Genomic DNA, 19,957 nt, shown 5'->3' with positions numbered 1-19,957 from the left:
ACGGTATCAAAATATTATTTTTTATTATGAATATCGATAGGGCTGACTCATCTCACAGATAAAGACTCTGAAGACCATCTCACAAGAGACATATTCATAAAAGTTTGTTTGGTTTGATTGATTAAATTTTAGAGAAGATGAATAATAATTATTTTGTTTTTTCAATAATTAATAACATTATTTATTAAAGATATTATTTTAATTTAAATTCAATAATGATGTAAGATAAATAATTAATAAATGAAAATATGAAATCATCAATTGATTTATAACATACAACTTCAAATGATGCTTAAATGAATACTATTTTTGTAGGTCATCGAAGAGTATTATCCTTAGTAGCTCTATGATTTTTCTATATTGCAATTATTTCTTGCATTTTTATATTTTGCTAATATCATGCATATAAAATTACTATAGCAATTATAAGAAAGTAATTGCTCGAGATGTCCTTAATTAGTTTTCAAAGCCGAATGATATTTTTCTTTTGATAAACAGTTGACATAATTACGGATTTCTTACATTTTTAACTGTTTTCGTTGTAATTTAATGATATCTATAATTAAACAATATTAAATTTATCGGAGTAAGTATATGTATTTAGTAATAATAATAATAAAGGACTAAACGGCGGCAACACTCGGCGATGTTAAATGTTTAAGTAATCCAGGGAGTTATTGTAGTACGGTGTAAATTAAAAATAAGAAACTGGACTTTTATTATTGTGGGATCGGTTTAGAAGTTTCCCAAATTTAAGGTGTGGATTGAAAAATAAGAAGCTGGCTATTTATACTGTTATTATCGTGAGATCCGATTAGAAGTTTCTCTAATTTAGGGCCATCCCGACGCTCAAGTCAATTCAGTGTTTACGCGAGGCAAAGTATAACGATAATGTATGTTCATTTGTGTAAGAATATTTGGATGCATTAATGTCAGCAAACCTGATATTTATAGGAGAAAAGTCAATGATTACTGTGTATTTAGTTGCTACTCATGGCGATATGGTCGCGCATGCTCTGCTACTGTCGAATCTGATTGTTCATACTACTTCTAACTTAGTCATATAACTCTTCCGTTCGCTGAAAGACTTTATTGTGCTTGATAGATACATGCAGGTGACCAGACCCTGAAGTATTTTGCATCAACTTGTATCAACATGATTTCGTAGATAAAGCATAAATTATATGGACTTGATACTGGAGATTTTGTATTGGCTTATGACCAATTTATGCTTTAGGAGTTTTTTTATTTTTCTTAGGCGCTGTTTATGATTTTCATTTTTTTTTACCATTGGGATTGCAGAATGTGGTAGAATCTATGTTAAATGTCATCTCTAATTGAAATTTGATATTTATTGGTAAATCAATCATCTCGGCTAGGATTTTTCTTCTTCTTGTTTTTTTTAATGAAATGAGTTTCACAAGTGAATATAAAAAGATACTACAAATGCAACTATACTATGCATTCTCAGAAAATTAGCTATCATAATGATGTCCACACCAAACAAATCCTACTACAATACATCTATAACGGAAATTGCACCAGGAATACCACGAAAGCTTAAAATTTTTATATTCTTGATTATGGCTTCTACCTCTGGCTTCTCAATTTTGAACATAGCTATGTTCCTCGCATTTCAAACACTGTAAACCGTAGTTGTAAGTGTTATACATCTCATCTCATTCAGAATGGAGTTGCCTCGATAAACACCTCTAAAAAACTTTGAGCACTGCTTGTTGACGATCCCATTATTTTTTCATTCCAAGCCACTCACGGATTCCTTCCCAAAATTGTTCCCGAGACATTGCAATTGAAAAAAAGATGGGGAAAAGACTCCATGTCTGCATTGCACAGCGCACATGATTTATCTCTGACATACCCAAGTCGATCTCGAGTAAAGAACTTGTTGTGTGCAAATAACCAAAGTGCAAACCTGTGTTTTGGGAGGAGAAATGATTTCATCAATAGAGGTTTCCAAGACCATCTTTCCACTGGAAATGCTGTCAGACAAGCTGATTCAGAAATGCATGATTAATGAGAAGGTTATCCACTGAACCTATTTGCACTGTTTTTTCATGGGTTCGCTTTCCGTAGCTCAAAGTCTGGAAAAATTGTACATACTTTTGGCTGTTAACTTTGTTTTCAGATTCTGTGGAAAGATTTATCTATTTATGGCACGCAATGCAATTACTGCATCTTCAAATTGCAGTTTTTTGTAATCAGGTATTGTCTGGAAGTTTCTTAAGGAGCTATGGGAAGGATATTATTAACATTCACCACGGCCTATTGCCCTAAGGGAATCCATCTAAGCAGGTTCGATTTTTTGAATTTTCTTCATGCATGTCTACTTATAAGTTTGACATTTATGGTTTACATGTTGCATAAAACTCACAGGCCTTTGAAGCTGGTGTGAAATTGATTGGTGCAACTAGTCATTTTGTCACTGAAGAAAGGGGAAAAATTAATCTGCTTGGTTCTTTGTTTGCGATGGTCCTCTGCTCTGTAGGATTTGAATATTTCTTTTCTACACATATTTGTACCTGAGATTTTCGACATAAATTTGTCTGTGGGATTGACGGCTGGACACAATGCCCTTATGATGCACTTGTTCTATTGATTAGTCGAACAAACCAAATAATTCAAACTCACTTTGACAGCAATAGAATGGCTTCTTAGACCAGAAGGCAAATACTTGTGTGATACGGTCTCACGGATCATATTTGTGAGACATATTTTTTACTTGGGTCATCCATAAAAAAATATTATTTTTTATGCTAAGTGTACTTCTTTTTCTTGTGAATATGAGTTGGGTTGACCCGTCTCACAGATTAAGATCCGTGAGACGGTCTCACATGAGAGTCACTCATACCAGAATATCCTGGTATCAGATGAGTGTTCATGTGCACTGTCTTCCAACTGAGTATTCAATGGAAACTTCGAAAAAACCTACAAATTTAATCTTATAAATGAATAATTTTGTTGTTTGTCTTAATATTATGTGGAAGAGCGCACATCAGTTTTTACTTTTTTAAAGAAAAACATTATTTAATTACTTTCAAATTAAATGATTTGACATCTGATACTTTTTAAGGATTAAAAACATTTCAGCAATTGAGAGCTCGAATAGAGTTTTTTTCGAGTCAACGCCGTGTAGTTGCAGCCACAGTGTTTATATGAACAGATACTAAACTAGTAACAACTTATCTTGGTTATAGCTTCAAATGAACACGTATTTTCGAAACATCACAGAAGGTTATTTGTAGATGTATTTTTACAATTGCTTTATCAAAGGCATTATTTGATGTGCTTTTTGCACAGTTGACTAATCAAGATGGCATTGCCATATTTGAGGCTGAACATTCTCCAGCACCATCACAAACATTATGTCTGCAGAGAGGGCATACCCTGGTGAAGCAAAGTGAAACAGTGAGAAAATGAGTTATTTTAAGGTATAGAGAGGATTGTTTTTCCTGGTGTTGGCATGACCCTTCAGTCATGTTTGGCGTCGTTATTCCCACAATGAATCGTGGGCCTGAATTGCATAACGTTTAACACGCTTGTTGCACCATAGATTTGTAGAATGAAACAGGTATCATAGTCATGAAGTGACAAGGGAATACCTATTTATTTCTTTCAGCCATTTATCGATACAAGGCACATGGTATTCATGATTGCACGGAAGAACTCTTAATCTATCCCCATCTTCATAGTCAGCTAAACAAATATAACATCTGTCGAGTATGTGACTATGAATCAGACCAAGAAATTAAACTTGAATAATACAGGGTATCTGCAATTTCACATGGCAAGTTTGTGGCCGCCTGTGATTTCTTTCCAATTCAGATGTAAATAAAATATGAAACATAACTTGAGAAGACTTACTGTTGAACATAACTGGGATAACTTTCGATGTTTTTAACCTTCTCGTGATACTTGAGAGGAAAGGTATCCACCAGAGACTCTGGAGCAGGGAGTGGGAGAAGGGATTCTGAGAGTGACAAAGATTGATGATGAATTTCATTCAAAACCTGTATAATAGATATCGAGTGAACCAATTCAGTCACCGTAGTTTCAAGAAAAAACTACTGTGATAGAGTAAGAAGGGAGCTGGTAGGCGTGGCCACCCCCAGCCTTCTATTTTCCAGAAGGATGTTATAGCTTTACCTATTTTCATATATATAAAAAAAAATCATACAATCATTCAGTTCGTTTCCCCCAATTTTTTTTCAAATGTAGTTTCACCCTCCCTCCATTGTTAGTCTGGCTCCACCATTGTAACAGAATGTACGAGCAAGATCATAATCCAAGAACAAAGGTTCAATTTCTCACTCACAATCAGTGATTCTGCAAGCTTACATTAAAAAACTATTCGAAAAATCATCTCACACCAACATGTTAAACTAATCCATATTTAGTCTCAGAGACCATGAATCCTATGTACAGTACTAACAAGCTTGATAATAATAATTGAGCTAACACATAAAATTGATACCTTTCGTATAGAATTGGTTTATTCCAAATGTTTCAAGCACGCGAAAAGTATGTTTCTTGTCAAACGTTGTTCAAAGCACCATAACTAGTGAAGAGCCAATCAAGAAAAGTAAATAATGAGACCGGAAGTCCATGGAATCGAGGATTTACCTCAAATAATGCCTCGGCAAGCATGATTATTCTAGAAATACTTTCAAGAGTACTGGATTCTTCAGCCGTAAGGAATGAGTCGCATGAGCACGTACCATCAGGGTGGAGTCCGGATACACACAATGTGGTTTCCCGGCCTCCCTCACGAAGGCCACTGCCTATAATCCTTTCATCAATCTATACATTTGAATTAAGTACAATGTAAATGTACAAGGTTTGATTTACGTGTTGCATGAAAGAAACAACAAATCACTTTCAACAAATTTTGATCGAGCTTGTAAAATTCTGGTATAGGTTCTCTTACAAACAAAAAGGATTCAAATTTCTTTTATTATAAATTATGTGCGTCTATTATAACTTGATGACAATAAGCATTTGTACCAATAATTTGGCCAAATTTAAAAAAGAAAAAAACGAATATAAAAAACCTCGTTTGTAAATCAAAGGTATGCCCATACATTTCCTTATACAAACTTCTTCGAGTGCCTAAAAACTCACATTTTTAGGCTAAGTGTCACTTAAAAACTGAATTAAAAAAAAATCACCTCCGAAGTGAATTGCCGTCTCCTTTCACTTCTATGATGACGTCTGGAATCAGGATTATAACCAGCTCCATTATAATCGAGATTACCACCTGAATCGAAAAGCTGTCTCATATGGAAGCCAGGATGCTCATCGGCAAGATCACCAGTTAACAAAATGGTTGGTGATTCACTAAAGTTGCGTCTTGATAGCCTCCTACCGTTTATTCTTGACTCATTGCTTCTTTCCCCAAACAATAAGTTTGAAGAGGTACTCAGCTCATCAAGATGAAGCACGTTTCTCAAATCCTGATCACTATTAGATACAAATAATCCTGGACTAGAAATGGTTGTCATGTGAGAATGGTCATCTCCAGGGAATTGAAATCTCGGCACAGAATCAGAAACTATAGAAAGAGACCTTAAATCAGAATAATTGTAGTCTGAATCCACATCTGCGCGTGAAACAGTGAGTCCCTGTGAAAGACTTCTTGATTGATCATGGGCTGCGCAAATGAAAGGCGTGATTTCTGCCGTTGCATCAGCAGTAGATACACGATTTGTTGCATTTTCAGAAACCAATTCTTCGCCAGGCTGTTAGAGGACTTGATTGTGATTTCATGACTTATATGTCAAACAATTAGAAATAAAAGAATATATTCTGGGATTATATTATTATGAATGCAATGTATCTGTGACATTATATGATTGTGATTTAGTTTCAGGAAATATTTAGTGGTCAATAAATGTCTAAAACTGGACCTTACATCATGGATGTAGGTCTTAATGGTCGGACCGTGTAAAACCTACGCTGCCGCACATCTCTTGTCACTATATTTTACCATTTAGAATTCAACGTACAATTTGTTGTAATCACAATGAAAACATGCCTGAAATGGAAGTGATTCTCTTGTGTTTGAGAAATCTATCTGATCTGTGCTTGTTCGAAGATTTATCATTGAAGATTCCACAAAAGCTTCATCGACAATACTGCTATTTCTTCTAGAAGAGTCCCCATTCTCATAAAGGGAACTTGTGCTTACCATGTGTGGGCTTAACACTGAAGATGATTCTACCATCGAGTCATGAAAGTCGCTACTGACTGGAGCTATTTTTTTAGTATCGGTAACAAACGACTTTCCTGGACAATCTTCTAGCTTCAAGGAACAAATTTAAGAGTCAAAGTCGGTATTAAGGATGAGTTATGGTGTATATCCTCGCATAAAGATTTAAACTTTAAGGAAAATCCAGCTGAAGCAAAGCATATTTTGACAAGTTCATACAAACAAGACCACGTGAGCAATTATTGCTACTCACCAATTCCCCTCCCATGCACCTGAATCAAATATGTGATATTTTACATAAATTATTGAAGCAGATATAGTTGCCACTACATCAAGAGTTACAGCGGCTAGCAAGTAATGGTTGAATTCAGATTTTGTAAATCATCTGAGAGTTAAAGCAACAAGTTCCAAGTACTTTACTATATAGACTATAGACAACAGGTGCATAACTATATTGTTTGCAGCAGATTCACTCTTCACCAATAACTAATCCAATACAATCAATTCCAATCTATGCTACAAGAATACTACCTTTTTAAGATGTCAAACGAACTGAAAATTCGGGCGAAAGCTAAATGAAGCATAAACATAGTTTCATATTATGAGCCAAAGCCATTTGACCCATCATTAAGCATCTCACATCTCCAAAAGAACAGGAAACGTATCATATAATGATTCTTAATTCTAGCAGACATAACCTACAACAATCACATTCACATGATATATGGAAAGCAAAAGAACAAGAAACCAAACAACCTCAAAGGTTGACCTCGAATTGAAAGAAGCACAAAAAAAAGAGGAAAGTTTGCGTTTTGTCCGGTTGATTATGGACCCACTTGGCCCGGACAGCTTTCTCGGCGACGATGACGATTTCGACGAATCCATCAGACTGCTGTTCGAACCCATAATCCGCCAGTTCTCGGAAAGTTCAAGATTATTGTGCCGTATAAAGAAGAAATTAATGAACATAGAAAAGGAGTGGAGAAATACTCGTGAAAAAGTCTCCGGTCTGTTAACGTATGATGTAGGTTGGTTGGGTCGCCTGTTTGGAAACAGAAAAAGAGATATATATATATATATATATATATATATATATATATATATATATATATATAGTATATGTATATCTCCTTCTCCGACAAAATAAATAAAATAAAATAATGACAGAATTTACTATTTTTAGAAACGATAATGCCAGAAATTGGTAAATGTTTTCAAAATTGGAAAAAATTAAATTAACATAGTTAAATATACTATCTTGTCTAAAGAATAAGAAAATTCTTCAAATGCCGATTCATTGGCAAACAAAAAAAATAAATCGAATTAGAAGGCTTAATGAAGGAAATTGCTTCAAATCTAGAGTAGGGCACGAGTATTGTTCGTTAGTCCGTTTACAATCACAATAGTTTATTTTTTGTCCAAATTCGACATTACTCAAAATCCCTTCATTTCATGTCTTAACATGCCAAAAAGACATATTGCATCATTCAGATAGTTTGATAATCAGTATAGTTTGGTACATGAGATAATAGAGATTGATAAATAATCCTCTTTATCACACGTTTGGTATTTTTTTTAGAAAGATCGTAGGTCCGTGATAAATAATTTTATATATAAATAAAATATCTATCTCTATTTATAATTTTATATAGATATAAAATATCAATTGAAAGCTACGGGATCTCTGTTATAATAATACAGTATAGAAAAGGGTTAACTGCTGTGACCGACAAGAAGTTACTTTATATCAAAAAACATTTTTGGCCAACCTCGTACTTCCAAGAAACAGAAAGTACCATGAATACAACTAAAATATCTTCTCACTCTGTAAGTCGAATGTGTCAGCACGATCCCCGCCAAAGAATATGAAAGAAAAACTACAAAGTCAATGTAGCATGGTAATTTGTCTCAGTTGCCAGATCCATGAATACATAATTCCTAGAGCACAATATATAGAGATCATCATGAGCGGTAAAAATGGTAGTCGATCCTCAAAAATGATGGGATGCAAAAATTGTCCCCATATCTCAACCACTATTAACCCAAACAAGTAGGATTGTCCCAAATATCCAATGGAGAAACCAGGGGTTCCCGATTTGTTTTCCTTTGTTTCTTTCATGGAGGAACTCGGCTTTGTCCCCGGGAAACGAGAGGAAAACCCGAGCCAAGCTAGAATAGCATAAAGAAGAAGAAATGTGACTTTGATTGGATATTCTTGAGCTTCAAATAGAAGAGGGAAGAGCGAGTAGCAGGACACTGCGTATCATAAAGCAAAGTTTTGATATCAATGGTCAATATAACTATTTCCATATAGAATATGCAACCAAAAACATCAAAGCGGATTCTAAAAGTTATTTTTCTTGATTAAACTAGCCTTTCCCCCAATGGTGGGTGACTACAAGCTTAAGGAATTGTAGAGGCAGAACTTGTTGATTTCATTTTCATTTTAGAAAATGCTTATTTCGGAAAACATAAAAAAAAAACATATATCACATACCCTACTTTAACTTCTAAAATGTATTTCTAGTAAATATGTCCTGTAAAAACCCAAAACATATCCATAATTACTAAGAGTTCCATCATGCCTCATCAAACAATTATGCACCTTTTTACTTCAACTGACAGAAATAGATCCTTCTTCCCGAGCAAAGCGGTGTCAATTCAAACCAAAAAAGCACAATAAAAAGTAGCTCTCAATCCAATATACAAAGGTTCGCAAGCTCTACATTCACAGCAATAGATGCCCTTTATTTTTGCTTGACCACTCAATTATCTTCTATATCCAAGACAATTTATAGAGCTATGACTTCAATGAGTCGATACTTAATTATGTGTATACATTATAGATCTAAACTTACGAAGTCGACAAAATGATTAAAAAAAAAAAAAAAAAAGAGACTAATATGCTATCTCATTACATGCGACATAATGTTTTATGGCTTTTACAAAGCTAAATGAAGAAAAATAACAATAATTAGGAACATAGCGTCTTTTACCTATGGAAAGAAAGAAGTAATGCTTCGCATCGTCCGCACTTTTAAGGGCTGTAACGGAAAGGGGAATCACGAAGTGAAGTGAAGCCTTTTCATGAACATGCCAACCAAATAGAAAGCCACACGTATAAGCATAGGATACCCATCGACAAACCATTTTTGGTGTGGGATTTCTCCAAGCCTTCACTAGACAAGGAGATATTGCCAAGAGGACCAGGATGAATGTAATCATCGGGGTGATCTGAAAAATTTAATCAGTGAGAAAAAAGAATTTAGGAATGGAAAAAAAACTTGCAACAAGCGATAAGGGGATGGGCTAAACATTTTACCCTGGGTAATACAGAAAAAGGCGAGGAATCACCCACTAGACCACCAGTGAATGAAGCTTTTGGAGCTTCAATATAAAAACCAAGCTTCACGAGCAAAAAGGCGAAAACTTTATCCAACATTATATAAAATACCCAGAAATTAGGAGCCCAGTATGCATGGCAAAGTCCCCTGCCAAAAGGAAACATACGGCGGAAAACTTGTTGTATCTGCAAGAAGGAAGTAAAATATAAAGCAATCTGTTAATATTTGTTTGCAACGTATCTAAGATGTAAAGCATACAACCCAGCAAAAATCTCTAATTATAGCATGAGAATGAATCTGCTAAATATTTCACCACGTGTGGAAATGAAATATTTGGACCAGAAGGAAGATTGCAGTTCATTTTTATAAGCCTCTGTCATAGGCAAACATTACTTGGCTCACAAAATAAAACTAAATCAGCTGCAAATGATCGATCGAAAAGGATTTTTTTTTGGCGTCATCTCTACCGTAAATCATCCCTCGCAAATCCACCAACCAAATATCCAATTGTCAGATATTATTTTTCAAGATATAACTCTGAATTTGAGTTATTTCGAGTGTGAAAATGTACATTTCTAAAGCACAAAAAACGCAGCATTGAGTAAGTTCCGAATGAGTCAATGACAGCTTAAATCAGCTTATCAGTCAAATATTCAGATAGAAACTCAACTTCACTATCTACACGACAATACAGAAATACAAGATTCAGGGATGCATATGATACAATTGGAGTAAAAAACATCATTACTATTTGTGCATAACAAGGTAAGATTCTACCTGTCCGTGGTACAAAAAAGGCCCATAAGCAGCACCAAAAACAGCCAAAACAGTGGTGCCCAGCACCACTAACCTCACAAATCCCTTAACCCAGCCACCCCTACAATAATGCCTGAACAAATACACAAAATAAACGGGAGCAGCAACCGCAAAAAGGTGCTTAAAACAGAGCAAAACGGCGAATACAAATCCTCCCATCACATCCCTCCCATTCTCAAGGCATGAAATTGACAACAACAGCATCCCCAACAGAAACCCATTGTACTGAAAATGCAAATGGTCAACTATAAACAACCCAGGTGACCAAATAACCAGAATCCAGATAAAAAAGCTCTCCATTTTCCTAAAGTCTCCGCCTTTTGTCAATCTATAAACCGAATATATCAAAACCACGTCGGTGACTATCACGGAGAGGCGTTGGAAAAGGATGGTGAGGTCTGAGGCGTAATTGAGGCCGTCGTGGAGGTGGGTCATGGTGGGATCCACTCGGGATGCGAAGAATGAGAGGAAATTCTCGAAGTAAGCAAAGAATGGTGGGTAATCGAGGGTCCATGGGCTAGTTGTGTCGGAATACCAGCGGGAGAGGGGAAGTGAATGTGTGAGAGCTAGCCAGTTGCGGTGAACTTCGAAATCGGTGCTGCGGTAGGCGGGGATAAGGAGGAGTTTCACGGCGGCGGCTACTAGGGCCGGCCAACAAATGCCGACTATCTGGCGGCGGTGATTGGGGAGCTCCTCCATCTCGGCTAAAGCCTGTTGTGCAATCGAAACGTCCAAAATTATCATATAATTTCTTGAAAATTTTATTTTAAAAATAATATAAAAATACTAATATATGTCATGAAAAATTACTTCAAATGAAAATTATGTATCTTGAAAAAAAAAACATTTATTTAATTTGAAACAAAGATCACTAAACGAAGACAATCAGATTTTTTTTCCTTTAAAATATTTTTAAAATTGACAATATATTCATTAAAAATATCTTTTAATCTCATTGTTCCCCAAGTTTGTTCTTGTGTCTAGCAGTAAAGCAATATGAGTCATAATCGATGGTGAAGTGCATAAATAGAATGTAAAGATTCACATTTTGCGCTCATCGCTCGATGACCGAAATATCCCATTATCGATTGCATGAGTATATGGAAATAAAACAATGTGTTATCATGTTATTGAGTCGATACATTGAAAGATCGTAAAATCTAGATTTTCGACTTGTGCAAATGTATTCTAAATTAACGACGAAATTAAACAAAATCGGTGTTAATGTAATATGTTTTTTTTAAAATCATCGCTAACGTAGTGTGTTTTTTTTTGTGATAATTGCTTGTGGTCTATTATTATCACATAATCATAAAGACAATTTCACCACGAGTTGACGGAATATGTGGTAATTGCTATATGGTGGTACACGCAAATGAATTGCACGAATAGTTTTAAATTAATTTTATAATTACATTATTTCTAGAATTACGTCAATTATCCAAATTATTTTAAAGTTTTTGTTGTATCATAATCCGAATCAGTTTCCTTATAGGATTAGATTTTCATTTCAAAATACTTTTATGTTATATATACTAGTATTTAACCCGTGCGATGCACGAGATGATATTATTAAAAATTAGTAAAAATTGAATATATATTTAAATTGAAAAAATTAATATAATTATTAAAAAAACTATTTTTTCGTTAATTTTAAAAAAAATGTTAAATACAGCGCATGTCGATTAATTTTTTGGCTAATAATCACTATCATATATCAAAATTTTAGATTGTGTTAGCCTAAAACAATGACATGATGTTTATCGTGTTTAATATATTGATGTCGACCATCAACCTTAATACATTTTTAATTCTTTAATTTTCGAGAATTTATATATTATTATTTTTTAACGTGTGATAAAAAAAATAATTAAATCACATTCAATAAAATAATTGAGAAATACTTTTTTTAAAAATTCAGTAATTTCATCTAAATCTACATTCACAAACAATTTTGTGACGTTACACATGTTTGACACATTTGAATGATAACAATAATTGTTTCATCAATATCTTTATCCAAATGAGTTGTGATTTTATCTACAAAATCTCTTCATAATATACACAACAACCTATTATTCCGAAAGAAAAATGAAACATGTGATCATAAGTAAATTATGTATTAATCAAAACATTATTTTATTAACAGTTACTATATGTATTCAAAAAAAATGTCAATAAATTTTATAAGATGTCTTCTAATAAGATGCGTATTTTCTTTAGAATTGGTTTAATCATTTCTATTACGGTACATTTTATATTATCATGTATCCGCGAACTTTGTAATATAGAAGAAAATTATCACATTAGTAATATGCAACAATTAAAATTTTGTACAAATAGAAGAATAATATTTTTTACTTTTCGATCATGAAAAACATATTTCAAACTTAATATCTCGTTGTTCTCATTGTTTCCATATATAGGTAGTTCATAACAACGAACAAATCTAAATTTAAACGAACATTATATCGTGGAAGGACTCAACTCATATGTGATGCTGAAAAGTAGAGTCATTTCATAATTTAATTTTGGAGTAGATAAATTTAGTGAGATAAACAGAATAAAATTGGTTTCTAATATAATATGCAATATTGCATTATTTATAGTGTAAAATTCAAATAAGACATCTCAAACTATACATTGGATGCTTTTGACAGAATTATATCATACAAACTATTTCAAATTATGGAAATCTCGAATTGCATGTGTAATGCCCGAGATTTAATTATTTAATCAGACATTGATTAATTATCATGATTGAGATTATACGAACTCGAATGAAGAAGCCGGGCGTCGTCGCATTGTTAGCCAAGAAATTGGGACAGAACCTTCGGCACTCGAGCGGCAGAAAGTTACCGCCCGAGCGCCAATGCAATATAAGAGCACCCTTGGGCAGAGAGTCTGGCGCCCGAGCGGTAGTTTTTGACCGCTCGAGCGCCAGTGGTGGGCAAGATAATCACCCGGACAGTATGTTCGGCGCCCGAGCGATACATTTCAACCGCTCGAGCGCCACCTAAGAATCATGAAATGTAGCCACGTTCGTTAGACATGCAGCGTGGGTGTATATATATACATTACAAGCCTAAATCCCTCAGAAAGCATAAACGAAGATCGAGAAAAGCTTCAGAAAAGTAGTGAAAAATCCTTACGCCTTTTGTGAGAAATCCGCCCGTCTGATTTTGAATCCGACTTCAGTACTGTGTTCCTATCAACACAAGCTACAACTGGACGTAAGTTTTGTTACGTTTAGACATGTTTTGAAATTATTCTATGGTCAGAATTGAATATGATTCATATATGATGTTCTTGTCATGTTAGACATCATAGAATCGAAGTCAGATTGCGAAACAGACTGTTTATACAATTGTTATGATTTTTGAAAGATATTGACTGAGATTCTATACCAGAATTGTGTTAGTATTCAGATTATGAATGGTATTGACACAGATTATGAATTCCAGTATTATATTTGTGATGTTCAGAACTGACGGGGTTATTCAGGTTGTATTGTTATGCCGTCAAAACATCAGTTGATTTAAATTGATCAGATTCAGTTATGATTTAGATTTCATCGTGATATTCGTTGATATGAATCAGATTGTATCTTGTTCAGATATTGATCAGATTATGTACTGAGTAGAGTATTGATCAGAACAGAGTGTGTCTTGAGTTATGCACTGATACAGCGTATTGATATTGTCATTTCAGATTTGATATGGACAGATTTGGATATAGGTCATCTTCTTCGTCAGACAGGGACGACAAAGGTATAATTCATGTGATATTCGGGAAGCCACAACTCAAATGAGATCTCATTTTGAGTTTCCCAATAAAATCACATACTAGACTGTTATTTATACTTTGAGATGTTTATGCTTTGATTATAGAATTGTATTCAAGCATGTAAGATAATTGTGATATTCAGTTATGAATATGATTATGCTTTGTTTACAGATTGTTATTCATTGCATTTAATATAGGAAAGTCTTAACAGCCATTGTCAGACTTCTAGACGTTCGGTGTATCTCAACTTAGGAGTAGCCATTACTCCTATTGCCAGCCGTCGATACAGCTCGGACCGAAGTCTAGGAATAAGACGTACAGTCGCCCCGAGTGGTTGGGTAGGTGACAGCCAGTGACGTCTTATTCACCCCGGGATCCCTAGAGTTATAGTTGAGTCAAGTCTAGACATGATTTGATTAGAACAACATGCGTAGATGAATTGGTTTCATAGACTATGGAACCTATTGTTATTACTTTCAGTCATGAAAGCATGTTTCATGATTTAGACTATTTACATGCGGGTTTATCTGATTTGAATTGCATGTTTAGTTAGATTAGAGTTCATAGATGATGAAATCTATTACTATTGTCTTTGCTTTTATTCATAACAGCATGTTCCATGAATCATTATGTGTATATGCATGTTTACCATGTTTTATACTGGGATTTATTCTCACCGGAGTTATCCGGCTGTTGTCTTGTTTTGTATATGTGCATGACAACAGGTGGGGCTGGATCAGGGTCGAAATGACGATGAGAGAAGACGAGTTAGCGTGGTGATTCCGGACTTGTAGCAGACTTGGTTTATTACTTGAATTTAGTAATTGAACCTTAGACTTAGGTTGTACAGTATTGTACTTTTCTACTGAACTGTAGTTTTTACTGATAATTAAATCCCAATAATGAGTAAGAAGATGATTAGCGTCCGGGTCCCCACAGCATGCATTGGGTGTCAAACATTTCTGATTATTGAGGGTAATATACATGTTTATTTAGTGTAATTTAATATGCATTTGAAACTCATTTGAATCTATCTCTTTTAATTTTCTTGTGTTTTCTTATTTTAATTTTTAAGAAAACAACTCAAGATATACAATATACATTGATTTTGAAAGAAAACTACAATGCATTAATTCTTTCAAATTAAGGTAATTTCGAAATAATATGCATTTGAGATAAAAAAAATTATGATTATTAAATGATAATTTAATGTTCATTGGAAAAACCTTGTTATAGTGATAACTTTTAACACTCAAAAAATTTTAATTTTAAAAAATTAAATAAACTAATTAAATATTATATTTTTTTTTAGTAAGTAATTTGAGCAGAAAATTACTTAAAATAGCAAAATATATTTTTGAATGATTTACCTCATTAGTGATACTGAACATTGCAATCATTTGTATTTTAAATTTATTTATACAGTTTTTAATTAAATTGATTGATATAAGCAATGCAACAATTTTAATGTAGTTTATGTTTTCAATTGAGTTTAGTTTCAAATTGAGTTTAGTTTCAATTTGAATAAAAAAATATAATACATAAATTAAATTTGAATTAATATAAAAGTTAATTAAATCCAAAATTGAATTAAATGAATTGATATAATCAATGCAAATAATAATTGAAGTGATCATTCATTGCAGTACACATATTTCAATATTCATGATATATCTTTTCTTTTTTAGAAATGACATTTTGGAGAGAAATTATTATTTTTAACAAAAACTCTACTTTTATATATATATATATATATATATATATATATATATATAAATATTATATATATATAAGTAAGTAATTTGGGCATGAAATTACTTAAAATAGCAAATATATTTTTGAATGATTGTATCATGAGTGATACTGAACATTGCAATCATTTGTATTTTAAATTTATTTATACAGTTTTTAATTAAATTGATTGATATAATCAATGCAAAAATTTTAATATAGTTTAATTTTCAATAGAGTTTAGTTTCGATTTGAGTCGAAAAATAAAAAACACATAATATATAAATTAAATTTGAATTAATATAAAATTAATCAAATTCAAAATTGAATTAAATAAATTGATATAATCAATGCAAACAATAATTGAAGTTATCATTTATTGCAGTACACATATTTCAATATTCATGACATATCTTTCCTTTTAAATGTCTTTTTGGTGGGAAATTTCTATTTTGGCAAAAACTCTGCTTTTATATATATATATATATAGATACAGATATAGATATAGAAATACGTGTCTCCGAAGTAGTTGAGTGTTTTTTCTTAAAAGAGTAGGTCTCAAATGAGACTGTATGTAAACGAATTAATCCAACTCATATCTTAAATATTTTTTACGAGTTGAGTCGAATTGAATATTCGTATAATGAAATTAACCCGTGAGACTATCTCATAAGAGTTTTGTAATTTTCTAAAAAAATATTTTAGAATGTGAGTGAAAATTACCCTTCCAGCTTGTATACCAAGGCCAGTGTGCATTTTGCCAAGGCAAATTACTCAATTTTTTAAGGTTAAAAATTATATATGATCTATTTAAATTGGGGTATTTTATGCATATTTTGATTTAAACAAAATATTTTGCAGTCAATCCTCGACCCCAATAACTAGATTCCAGATATATATGATGGATATAAAAAAAAACAAAAAAAAAAAATTTAGTCGATTCATTGGATATTCATCCAATGGTAACAAAATAAAAAATATGGACAATTCATCGTACCTGGTCAGGCCTTTATTCCAAGTACTATTTTATTTCCAAAAAAGAGAAAAAAATGTTTTGTAACACTCAAATTACAAGATTGGGTAAAAAAAATATTCAAATTAAAGCATAGATTTACCAACTAACAATATACGAAAAGTATGATTTTTGGGTTTCAAAGTCAGGAAGTCGAAAATAGAAAAACAGGTGAGAGTAAGGAACTAAGACAAATTTTTCCTTAAATAGAGACTGAATTCATGCAAGACGGTATCACGAATCTTTATCTGTGAAACAGGTCAACCATACCGATATTTACAATAAAAAACAATACTCTTAGTATAAAAATTAATATTTTTTCATAAATGACCCAAATAAGATATCTGTCTCATAAAATACGATTTGTGAAACCGTCTCATACAAACTTTTTTCTTGAGAATTTGGACCCAACAAAGCCTTCCAAGAGTAAAGCGAGATTTAATGTGCGAGCTAAACATAAACAAAGATTCTTCGTTGGATTTATGTAAAGATAGTGGATCCCATTTGTGTAAGTATATGGAATGCGGGTCCAGTCCGACGCAGCTCCGAGGTGTAGTGATGGGAAAGGCGGAAAGGAAAGGAAACGTGTGGGGACTCTGAAGAATAAAACACGTGGGTAAATGTTCCCACTGATTTTACAGCACTATTATATATATATATATATATATATATATATATATATATGGTTAGGTCGATGCTATCTATGCCCTCACAGGATCTGAGCCGTTGATTTTAAAGAATTTGATGAACCCCGTATATGTGTGGTTAAAACTGGACATTTGATCTTCTCATGGGACAGTGCCCCAGAGTTCTAGCTCAATTGATGTCTCATCATCTTTTTCTTGGAAAAAGATCGTCTCACAAAAGACACGTTCATTATATCAAAGTCTTATAATATTTAATTAATCTCTCACCAACACACATTTACCATGTGCCGCAGAATAAGAAAACCCAAGTACATACAACAAAAATCATGCATTAATTTTTGTTTAAAAGGTGTTATAAACAACATACTTTAGGAATATATATTATTATAATAAAAAAAAGTATGAAACATGAAATAAAATATTATGTTTGTATAAAATTATTGCGTGAAAATGAGTGGTTTGGTTTCAATTTATAGCAAGATCAAACTTGGGCTAATAATATTATCGATGTCCTTTTCAAGCAATCCATAATTAAACTTGTATTTCTTTTTTTTTTTAATTAAAATATGTTTTAACTCTAGATCAAGCACCTATTTATTTTTTCTCGATACAACAAATTTTATGAAACTGTTTCACATATCAATTTTATGAGATGGATTTTTGATTCGACGCTATTGAGATATATTAGAAAATCATTACACCATAATTTTCAAAATATACGGAAGCAAAATTACTCAAAAAACGAAATAATTTGACTATATTATGTTGCTGTACGAAACTACCCCTGATGTATACTGAATTCCATTATACAAACACTAATATTACAATAGTTGCTCAGATGCCCCGACAAATAATATTCTAATTTGCTAAAACTATAATAATAAAATAAACAAATTATTTATATAAACTTTTTGTTTATACACATAAAATATTAGTTAAATATAAATAATCAAGCCTATGTGTCCACTTATTGATCTACACAATTAATTAATCCGTAAAAAAAATGCAAGACGTCGTGTGGCAGAAAAGTTCTTGCATCCTTTTAAGATTCTCCCCAACCAAGAGGGGCCAAACTTTTTCTCCCTTTTTTTTTCAAAAAATAAAATAAAATATATATATATATATATATATATATATATATATATATATATATTATAGATCAGATAGATAAAGTCTTTAGTCAACCAGATCTATATCTACCATGAAAAATAATAACTTTGATCGACACCATATTTTTTAAAAGCTGGTATTTATATTCTTGAAAATCTATTGACTAGTGGGATTTGAGGATAAATTGAATGATAAAAATAGCATAACTATTTTTTAAAACTATAAGACCCCGTTTGGTTTGAGGGATAAAGTAGGTTTATATTATTTAACCTACTTTATTCCTCGTTTGGTACGCGTGATTATTTAACCCACCTTATCCCTCCTATGAATGATTAGGTTATATTAGGTAGGTTAAAATAATACCTCCTCACCCCCTAGGATTATTTATCCTACTCTTAATACATCTTATTTTTCCAATTTTACCCTTCTCCTAAATTCAAACTCACCACCACTTCCCGCCGTCGCCCGCCGCCTCAACGACCGCCGCCGGCCGCCGACCGAGCACCGGCGACCGCCGGCGCCGACCGAAATTTTCGGCCGACCGTTTTTGGCCGCAGCCCCCCGCCGGCCACCGTCGCCGCGAAGGGGAAAGGCAATTTCGTCTTTTCATCAAAAAATTCAAAATTATCCTACACTTAAAAATCTTACCAAACATAATATTATTTTACCTCATATTAATCCATCCTACCACAATCATTTTCTTTATCATTTGCATACTAATCATTAGTTTATCCTATCCTTCCAACCAAACGTAGCCTAACAATAAAAAGAGCCAAAAATAAGATAATACAAGGATACCGAATGTTCACTGAACACTAGAAGGTGTTTTGATTAACATGTTTTGTAGGAAGTAATATAAATAAAATTAACATAAAAATTCATGTGCAACCGTTTCATTAATCAATTTTATAAAATAAAATATTATTTTTTATAATAAAAATATCATTTTTTTATTACAAATCTATTACTATTATTATGAATCTTCCTAATAGAGATAAAAAGTTCGTCTGTTTTTTGTTTTACCAATTTTATCCTCATTTGGTATCAAATTTACATTTTTGTTTTTATTTATTTTTTAATTTCAAAAAACATTTTTTTTAAATTACAACAATTCAAATAGCAATTAGTCCTTTGATAATTTATCAAATTTCACTTTAATTTATATATAATTATAAAAAAACTGTACACACGCACCGCGTGTGCAAAATATATAATATGGATTGAATCAGGTCATCTCATATAGATGGTTCGTTTTTTCATACATATGATTTATCTATATTATATA

The 19,957-nt window shown here is 32.6% G+C and overlaps 2 protein-coding genes across 2 annotated transcripts; both read right to left on the bottom strand.

Moving 5' to 3' along the window:
• Positions 1–3,113: 3,113 nt before the first annotated feature.
• On the bottom strand, positions 3,114–7,279 carry LOC140811894 (uncharacterized). The gene is made up of 7 exons (XM_073170016.1): positions 6,983–7,279; positions 6,053–6,319; positions 5,187–5,756; positions 4,642–4,818; positions 3,883–4,028; positions 3,621–3,731; positions 3,114–3,405 (listed from the first exon to the last, which is right to left on the bottom strand). The coding sequence occupies exons 1-7, from the start codon at positions 7,193–7,195 to the stop codon at positions 3,327–3,329; spliced, it is 1,563 nt and encodes a 520-aa protein (XP_073026117.1). The 5' UTR covers positions 7,196–7,279; the 3' UTR covers positions 3,114–3,326.
• Positions 7,280–7,913: 634 nt separating this feature from the next.
• Positions 7,914–11,119, bottom strand: LOC140812698 (dolichyl pyrophosphate Glc1Man9GlcNAc2 alpha-1,3-glucosyltransferase). The gene is made up of 4 exons (XM_073171042.1): positions 10,348–11,119; positions 9,549–9,755; positions 9,223–9,460; positions 7,914–8,482 (listed from the first exon to the last, which is right to left on the bottom strand). Exons 1-4 carry the CDS (start codon positions 11,083–11,085, stop codon positions 8,112–8,114), a joined length of 1,554 nt encoding a protein of 517 aa, XP_073027143.1. The 5' UTR covers positions 11,086–11,119; the 3' UTR covers positions 7,914–8,111.
• Between the last annotated feature and the right edge of the window lie 8,838 nt (positions 11,120–19,957).

This window comes from Primulina eburnea, chromosome 14 (genome assembly GCF_022965805.1).
Source record: "Primulina eburnea isolate SZY01 chromosome 14, ASM2296580v1, whole genome shotgun sequence".
In the NCBI taxonomy this organism is placed as follows: domain Eukaryota; kingdom Viridiplantae; phylum Streptophyta; class Magnoliopsida; order Lamiales; family Gesneriaceae; genus Primulina; species Primulina eburnea.
The sequence above is the reverse complement of the archived record's forward strand: the minus strand, read 5'-3'. Positions and strand labels throughout refer to the sequence as shown.

Bases quoted from the DNA above. Each gene is read 5' to 3' on its own strand.
- LOC140812698 (XM_073171042.1), bottom strand. From the start codon at position 11,085: ATGGAGGAGCTCCCCAATCACCGCCGCCAGATAGTCGGCATTTGTTGG. The intron at 9,756-10,347 runs GTAGAATCTTAC...TCCTTCTTGCAG, and splicing joins CTTTTTTGTACCACGGACAG to ATACAACAAGTTTTCCGCCG. The intron at 9,461-9,548 runs GTAAAATGTTTA...TAAATTTTTCAG, and splicing joins CTTTTTCTGTATTACCCAGG to ATCACCCCGATGATTACATT.
- LOC140811894 (XM_073170016.1), bottom strand. From the start codon at position 7,195: ATGTTCATTAATTTCTTCTTTATACGGCACAATAATCTTGAACTTTCC. The intron at 4,819-5,186 runs GTGATTTTTTTT...TCAAATGTATAG, and splicing joins GACGGCAATTCACTTCGGAG to ATTGATGAAAGGATTATAGG. The intron at 4,029-4,641 runs GTAAATCCTCGA...TCTATTATACAG, and splicing joins TTGCCGAGGCATTATTTGAG to GTTTTGAATGAAATTCATCA.